Source organism: Pundamilia nyererei, unplaced genomic scaffold, assembly GCF_000239375.1.
Source record: "Pundamilia nyererei isolate P.nyererei 1_Seehausen unplaced genomic scaffold, PunNye1.0 scaffold00024, whole genome shotgun sequence".
In the NCBI taxonomy this organism is placed as follows: domain Eukaryota; kingdom Metazoa; phylum Chordata; class Actinopteri; order Cichliformes; family Cichlidae; genus Pundamilia; species Pundamilia nyererei.
Genome location: NW_005187425.1, coordinates 2,932,375 through 2,941,143, shown reverse-complemented (window position 1 = coordinate 2,941,143; position 8,769 = coordinate 2,932,375). Strand labels below are relative to the sequence as shown.

Below are 8,769 nucleotides of genomic sequence, written 5' to 3'. Positions count from 1 at the left end.
TTTTTTTTTATTTGTTCTTTGCTGTCTTTAAGTGTATTAAAGAGTCCCTGCATTTTAATGTGCTAGACTGAAAATTGGCACATTGTTAATATATCTTTTACTATTGCCTAGATAAGAAATGAACCATGAGAAAAATTATTAAAAGTTGCCTTCCTGTAAAAATGCCTGCTATCAATTTAGTTATTCCTTCTCTTCGGGAACATTTGCATTGTGTTTTTTTAGCTAGACCATTTGTTCTTCTACAGCGGTTTGTTCTGTTAGTACCATTTTAGATGAAAATGTTCACCAAGCCTTTGGTAAAAAATTCTGTATTTTAACTTCATCAAGGTTTCTAGCTCCAAAATATCTGCTCTTGTTGCTTCTTCATGAAATCATTACTTAAAATGTATTAACACTTTAAATAGGGTGCCTCATTAGAAAGTGTTTTCTGTCTCGCCTCATCTTCTCTTCGTGTGAACTCTTCTCTCTGTCTCTTCATAGTACTGACACACCGGTGCAGGGCTGTGAAAACAGCTTTGACGTCAGCATTGACATTCAGAAGCTGATTGCAGACCAGGAGGTTCTGGAGGAGAAGAGTGAAAGTGTGGAGGCAGGCGGTGTGCTCTCCTGCCCCACTGACCCAGGGCCAGGGCAACATCCACCGAACAGACCATCTCAAAGCACACAGGGGGAGCTGCCAGAGATGGAGTGTACCACCCTGGGGTGAGTATATCTGTCTACCCATTTTCTACCCAGAGATTATGGTGCTTATATAGCACTCTTCTACTCTAACTTTAACAGAGGATTCGAAGCGCTTTTTACAGGCCACATTCACCACATTTATTCATTCAGAGCCACAACAAAGTGCACTCTGATTAATGTTTCAAGGGCAATTTGGAGTTCAGTATCTTGCCTGAGGACTATTTGACAAGGTCACATCAACATTATGCCTGATCATATTATCACAAGAAGATAAAAAAATATATATTTAGTTTCTCCCATCAGCCTTCTCAACCATTTCTCTTTATCAACAGAACCTTATCACAGGTGGAGGTGTCCTCCATAGCGAAGAAAGAAGACATGTATGAAGTAGACATGGTCAAAGATGGAAAGGTCCTTTCCTCATCTCTCAATGATGACTGTTCTGCGGTGTGTATTGTTTTGTTTTTTTCACATTTTATCACAAGTTTGCTTTATTTCTCCTTTTTTTATTGATTTCTACTGTTTAGTAACAGCATTATAAAAGCTCACTAGGTGTCTATAACGTTGCATGACTTGGACTAAACTGCATTTCAGGCTTCTGCAGACACAGGCCACCTGTCATCTATTTCAGAGAATGAAACACAGAGCAATGCCCAAACACCGAAGCAGCCCACAGAGAGGTGAGAGGAAGGTTTCTTCATGCACATAACAGAAGATGATTTTTTTTTCCAGCTGTGGTATTCATTTATTTATTTTTTTATTTGCTTTGTATGCCTTATAGCCCTGTTTGATTATGAGGCATGGCAGATGGCAAAAACATTTAAGTCAAAGTGAAACTGCAAATTTCAGACTCCTCCCAATTGAATTTTAACATTATTCTAAAAATCAGAGAGAAATAAGATTTATATTAGTAGTCTTTGTGTGATCGTTAATGTTACATAATTCTATAATAGTTTTTTCCCCTTTGTACTGCTCCTTGGTTCGTCTTAGCTCAGCTCATCTCCAAGCCCTGCAGTCAGTTTAGAAATGGGTTATGGGAACAGTGTCCTGCTCACAGTCATGGTTTTGATATGATTCCAGTCTAAATAACACTGACACGCCACAGGGGCTCACGTGGAACAGACCGTCTAGCTGGATGTGACTGACCTACTATAGTGGCAAGCTGAATTTTTGTTTACAGATAGGTCATTGCTGTTATGTCCTACTGATGTCAGACATGAATAAGCCATGGCCCTAATGGCATTGCCAGCTAACCCTCTGGCCACAGAGCAGCAGATCTGTATTGATTATAACAGACAAAGCATTAAATTGGCGGCCATGTATTTATTTCATGTATTTATTTCAGTTGTATTTGCCTTTTGTTGACAGAATTTTCTTTTGCAGCGTCTCTTTCACCTCTTTCACCAAGGCAGAAGACAAAACCACAGTGTCTGAATGGAAGGTAAATATGGCTCTTTATACATTATAGCTACCCTCTCCAAATAATTTCCACGTTCTCCTTTAAACTCTTTTTTTTTACACTAGCACGACTGTTCTGTGACAGCTAGGCCAGTTTGCACAAAAGTGAATATATTTATAATGCACGTTTAGAACATCCAGAGTGATTTACAAAGCTAGAAAAAGGGAAGCCCTGGGCTGAAGGCTAGCTTAATGTAGTGCACTAAAAAAAACGAGAGAGAGACAGAGAAAGAAGGAACGAATGAGAGAAAGCCTTGAAGTTCAGGTGGATTGTCTAAGATTTTAGATCAAAATCAAACTGTAAAAGTGATCTCTCATACCAGATAAATATGAAGGGAAGCACCCAAAGTAGTTAACGTAGTCATCTGAGCAGTAGCTAAATACTGAATACCCTCACAATGCCCCTTTTTAGATTTGGAGGTCACACAGCTGGATGATGGTGATTACAGTTTTGCAATTGCTATCTGTTAAAATCTGTTAAAATTTTTGATTACAAAGTCATCTTAACTTTTTTCACAGAAACTATTCAAACTATGAATGAAATAAGTCTGTGTGGTGATCAAAAATAACTGGAGAGCTATTTTTTATGTCTCTATTATGTATCATTATAATTGAAAATTTTCCACATCGGTAAGTGTGTGGTTGCCCACATTGATATGTGTCAGTAAGTAGGCTTTGGGAAGGGGATATTAACATTGGTTAAGCTCTTTGTTCCTTCAGAGGGGAAAAGGAGGAGGAGGATGTAACGGTTCTCCTGACAGGCATCATGATTGCAGAGGGAGAAACACAAGAAATGACGCAAGTTCTCCTCCCTCATGGTCTTTATAGATACATAAGTCAACACTACTTATGTCACCAGGATGAGTGATGCTGCAATCGATTGTGCTTGTGTGTATGTATGTGGAAGAGGATGGATGGATGGATATACACATACATACATACATACATAGGAGCAAGGTTTCGTGACTGTGGGTTCTCTGGTTTAGTAATGATAGCCTCACTTCTGCCCCTCCCTTACATCCTTCCACCTCCTCTGTGACGCACAAAGCCTTGTATTTAATTTTTTCAAATTTTGTTTTATGAATGAACAACCAAGGAGGTGTAGAAATAAGAAGCCAATCCTGTATCTGCTGCTGTTAATGATATTGATGATGGGGGTGGTGCAGTTACAAATCTATTATTTTTTTTCACTCTGCATATCAGCATCAGAATTCACTGCGTATGCACCCACTTGCACACACTCACCGAGGCAAACGGCTTCGTGACTCCCCGCAGCTCCATTAAACAGACTCCTTGCTTCGGCTTGACGTTGCTGTGGAAACACCTCGTCATATATTGAACCGCTCTCTTTTCTTGCACACACGCCCCCACATCGCACGCAATGACTGAAGAGGTATTCCTGCCACCCCTATTCTTCCGTGCATGATGAATAATCCATGTGGAGGCAGATCAGCAGCAGAAGTGTTGGGAATGCCGGTTTGAAGGAAAACCATGTGGATTTAGGGATGTGATATCTTTTCTGGGGGCTTGCCATATTATCATACACTGCCCACAAACAGGCGGATCAGGTGATCTGGGAATCACGGTGACACAGTTAATGGAATTACTGTGTATTGCTCATCAGAGATCCCACGCTGTATGCTGGTGCATATTAGGAATCTGACTGACAAAGGGATTCGTATCTTGCGGGTTGACTGCTGACCAGCTTGTAGTTGCTCACAGAGCTGAGGGGGGTGACCGCAATGGGAATTCGATTTTTTTTCTTCTCTTAAATGTGTTGCTTGTAGCGATCATTTGCAGTAACCTTTCATAACTACAAGGAAATCTAAAGACTTGTGTTCTGTTTCTCGTACGTCAAACAAGCAGCCTGCTTATAAAGCTGTATTCTGCGTTTTGACTCATACCTTTTTCAGGAAGACGACAAAACCACTCTTCTCACCTCATCTTGCAAATCTTTTCCGAGCCACACTCTGGACCAGAAGAGAGTGAAGAGATTTTGAAAGGACTGCTCAAGATTCCTGAGCATGATGTGAAACGCTTCTTTCTCTCTATCCTGTCCTACCTGCATCCTTGAAGCTATGTTTTGCTTCTGCTTCCAGAGCCCCTCTCTAAAGCTGCAAGCCCTGGGGGCTGACTTGGGACCTCCCTTAGCATCAGGAGACCCTGAACCTCAGGATAACTTACCTGCTCAGCAACAGCCTCTGTCTAATGAATCGCAAAGGCTGAATGTGACCCACAGCCTGCCATTAGCGCCTTCTCAGGAACAGCAGACAGTCGACTCATCACCGCCTGGTAAGACAAGAACAATGACGATGCTGTTACAATGAAATAGCAATAATGATTTTTTAGCTTCCAGTATAAACACTGCACTGGCACTGAAGAGCAAAGCTGACATAATTTGTAAACATTAAAAAAACTTTAAAGTTTCAGCTTTGTGAGATAAGGGGTTTTATTTTATATGTACTAAACTTGCAGCTCTACCTATGGTATATAATTCAGTCTCAGTTTTCTTTCATTTATTTTGCTCATTAAAGCTGTTGTAATGTTGCTGTCGATAATTGTTGGCCACAAAGTATGAGCTTGATTATTTAGAGCTGGGTGTATCTTTCCTTGGTAAGTTAGGTAACTAAGGTAATATTGTTGCATCGCTCTACAGCTGCTGGTGTCCGTGGTTTTTTATTTCTATTATTTTCATCCTTTTGTTTGGGCTAAACATTGTTAAAAACATGTATTTCTTTTCTTTTCGCATAAAGATTATAACAGCTACACGAATAATCTTGTTTTACTGATTTGTCACAAACAGATAAATTAAGATTTTGCAAATTAAGATAGGATTTTAGCCTAGCTTTAATTTTAATAAACATAAAATTATCATTTTACTTCACTCTTGCTCTCTCCTACAGCACACACCCCGTCCCCGCAGCTGTCAGATTCCAGTCCTGTCCATTCCACTTCCGCTTATTTAGAGGAACTTTCTGGAGAGGATACACTACCGAGCCCATCAGGCCCTCACGCCAGCCCACTCCTTTCCCGTTTTACGATGACTGACTGTCCAGTTCCCTCGCCACGTTGCCCCAACCTCAGCCACAGCCAACGCTACAATCTAGACCCCGACACAGCTCCATCTCCACCCTGCTCACAGCACATACGCATGTAAGACGACTTTTTTGCCGCTGACATTTGTAGCTCATAAATGGAATCCTCTCATGTTATGCTCTTGCTGTAGGTTAAAAATGAAAAGCAATTTGGAAATGTTTTTTGTTATTCATAATTAATGCTAATACCTTACAAAATCATACTGGCTGTTATATTTTGTGATATTTAACTACACCCTTTGAGTCCTTATTGCGTGGACCAATGTGCAGATGTAGAGTTAAATTGGGCATATGTTCTTCTTGTCTCAAGGGCTCGCTGCAGTGTCCTTACAGAGCGAGACGAGGGCACCGTGTCCATCTCAGCTCTCAACAGGCACATCCACACGCTGAGGAAGAGGATCAGGCATTTTGAGGAGTGTTTTGAACAGGAGAAGCATTATAAGGTTTGGCAGTGAATCAGACTTGCTTCATCAGGGTGCTGTAAAGATATTTAAGTTCTAAACTGTTGCTGCTAAGGATGAATTACTCCCTCTGCTGGAACATTGGTAGCATAATGGTTTGTTAGACAATGAGGAACAAGCTGGTGATAATGATTACTTTGAAAAAACACTTACTTGGTATCCAGTGCAACAGACTGGCCACTGTTATGTGAGATATCGTTTTCTGTTGTTTTTTTTTCCAGCCAGCACACAATGACAAGACAGCACATCCAGAGGTGGCCAGACTGATGAAGGAGCTCATCAGGTGTCGCAAGCAGCTTAAAGGTCAGTTATATAACCAAAAACATTCGCAAGTAAATTATTTTAAAAACTGCAGCGGGGAAAGAAGTTTCGTAAGTGGTTCGATTATCGGAGCTACATTGAAGCCTGAGCTGAAAATATGTACCTGTAAGCTAAACAACTAATTTTGAAACGTTGACTTAAATGTTGCATATACCATGAATCAGTAATGTAGGAGATAACCCATATGTAATAATTAATTAACTGAAATGAAAAGAGAGATGTTTATAGAAATTAGTAGGCTGAAATGTCATTTTAAAATGAAATGGTAGCAGAGAAATTATTATCTTTAACCTCCTAAGACCCGAACTCTTCCATTGCCTGCATTTTTTATTTCTCTTTGATATTTGGGCATATTGGGAGCTGATGAATGTAAAAACAAAGAATCACCAGATTTTTAACTTAATTTTTGTTTCTAAGAAAAATGAGAACCACATATGAGGATATTTGTTTAAATTCCTGCTCTTTCCTGTAGAGCTGAAGCTAAGGCAGTCAGAAGAAGCTGAAACATGCAGGGGCAATACAGACAAACAGGAGGCAGTACCGACAGGAACTGAGCTCCAGCAGCTGAACAACAACAGCAACGCCAAGCCAAACGTAGAGGAAACGGTGAACATTATAACAAACAGGCTGAAGGAAAGACGGCAAGAGCTGGGCCTGCCCGACAGCATTAAGGTTGATTTTGCAGAATTGTTTGTACCATTAACACAAATATAGCAATACAAGTTTGGACGTTAGATGTTCTAAGAGTTTATTAGTTTTCACTACTCCCGTATGTACAGGAGATGTCCCCTTTTCAGATGAGTATGGAGAAGACCAGCATGCAGAAGTGTTTGTTGTACTTCGAGAGTCTTCACGGACGGCCGGTAAGACAAGCTTGGATGAATGCTCTTTGTTTTGATTCTTTTGAGTAGTAGTTTTATTTATTTTTATAAATATCTTTCTAGTCTGGTGAAAATCTATCTTAACGTTTTTCTTTCTTCATCTCTGTTGTCAGAGCACCAAGCAGGAGCGAACTTTGATGAAACCTTTCTACGATCGCTACCGTCTTCTCAAACAGCTGATTTCTTCCTCAGCCACAGTAAACATTACAACCATTGTGAGTCAACATTCAGTTGATTTTTTGTTTGTTGAAAGGGAGATAATACCAATGATGCTGAATTTTTAAGAAGAAAGGTTAAACTCAGACTACATCTGGCTGAATAGAACAGCTGCACAAAAATATTATGAAACTTCTCTTTATAATATTAAGAGATATAAACAATAATAATGATTTATAGAAAGTCAGCTGGTTTTATCTATCCATCTCTTAACTTTCAGAACTGGAGCATTGAAAATCGTTGGATTTACCTCTCTTTACCTTACCATGATTTCTTTCTTCTTTATCTGCACAGGAGGAAGAGGAGGGCTCTGATGAAGAGCATCCCAAACAGAGAAGCCCCAGGCAGCAGCCGCTGTGGTTAAAACCCTCCATGTGCGTGTCCTTAGAGGAGTTGCAGTGTCCGCCCTCCCTAGAAATGTCTGAATCGCCTCTGGTATCGCCGCTGGAAGAAGTTAAGGTTCTCCACCCGCAGATTATCACTATGGCAACACTACATGAAGCTTCCAGGTACACCGTGTGAGAGTGTGCGTTTCTGTGTGCACGACATCACAACCAGAAAAAAACCCCGATTTGCTCAGTCATGTTTTAAAGAAAGATAAAGATGGTTCGCATTTGTTTTTCTTTGATCAGCTTGTCTTCAGTTGTGGTTTATTGATTTAAACACAATCCAGATGATATAAAAAGTTGATTAATTGGTTCTTTCTTAATGCAGACCAGAATTACTCGATCACCTCAGGCTGACTCGATCAGAAAAGCAGAGGGTTCACCAAGCGCTTCGAGAGTTTGAGGACCAATTCTATGCACAGACTGGCAGGTAACACACCATGAAGCACATACGTACGTAACACATCAAGAGTACTTGGCTTTTGAATTTTATTTTGTCTTTTACTAAACTTGGAACATTTGGTTTTCAACAATGCCTTGTGAAAAAAAAAAGAAAGAAAGACATCCACAAAAGAAATTCCATTGTTATGGTACGACAGTGTAATGCACACTCATGTAACATTAATCCAGCACACAGAGCTCAGGAAAGACAGATGTTTGCTCTGAATTGTACACAGTACTGTACATGTTAGTCCTCCAAAGTTAATGCAGTAAGTCTTTTTTTTTTTCTTCTAATTACAATACACACTGTACAAAGCTATCTGAGTAAGGCAACATAGGGACCATCAACCAGTTATGGAAGCTGCTGCAAGTTGTTTGGAAACTACAAACTAAAGTTTGCTTTTCATTTGCATCTTCCATCCTCCGTATATCATTAACAGGGCATGTCAGAAGGAGGACCGTGGACCAATGGCGGAGGAGTACTGCCAGTATAAGAACCTTAAAGCGAAGCTCCGTCTACTGGAAGCCCTGCTTAGTAAACAACAGGACTCAACCAAGACAAGTTGAGTTACTCACAGTGGGACCTTTTTCTCTAACTTAACAGGACTCGATCATTTCTGAAATAAATCAGGTCATGAAGCCGGTGGTTCTGGTCTTGTTTCATGCCATGCTCATTATGTAGATGCACTTTACATGAAGGAAAAAGTGATGGAAATTGGTGACAATCTAAAATGCGGGGTCACTGCAGTCCCAAGAAGACATCCCTTATTATTCATGACCCATCTTATTATAAACCTGATGTAGCAAGCTTATGTTATGTAGCACAAAT

At 40.2% G+C, this 8,769-nt stretch overlaps 1 protein-coding gene across 3 annotated transcripts in view; it reads left to right on the top strand.

Moving 5' to 3' along the window:
* Positions 1-8,586, top strand: part of LOC102198401 (protein FAM13A) — a 19,992-nt gene extending 11,406 nt beyond the window's left edge. For 2 of the 3 annotated variants that reach the window (XM_013909417.1, XM_013909418.1), the window contains exons 8-21: positions 481-702; positions 1,014-1,128; positions 1,276-1,361; positions 2,050-2,122; positions 4,239-4,431; positions 5,043-5,292; positions 5,545-5,677; positions 5,917-5,998; positions 6,489-6,688; positions 6,796-6,879; positions 7,011-7,112; positions 7,408-7,622; positions 7,828-7,929; positions 8,381-8,586. In XM_013909417.1, the coding sequence (XP_013764871.1) occupies positions 481-702; positions 1,014-1,128; positions 1,276-1,361; positions 2,050-2,122; positions 4,239-4,431; positions 5,043-5,292; positions 5,545-5,677; positions 5,917-5,998; positions 6,489-6,688; positions 6,796-6,879; positions 7,011-7,112; positions 7,408-7,622; positions 7,828-7,929; positions 8,381-8,507 (1,984 nt within the window). In that variant the 3' untranslated portion in view covers positions 8,508-8,586. The remainder of the gene's footprint in view (positions 1-480; positions 703-1,013; positions 1,129-1,275; positions 1,362-2,049; positions 2,123-4,238; positions 4,432-5,042; positions 5,293-5,544; positions 5,678-5,916; positions 5,999-6,488; positions 6,689-6,795; positions 6,880-7,010; positions 7,113-7,407; positions 7,623-7,827; positions 7,930-8,380) is intronic. The other variant, XM_013909419.1, reaches the window with a different exon arrangement.
* Positions 8,587-8,769: the final 183 nt, after the last annotated feature.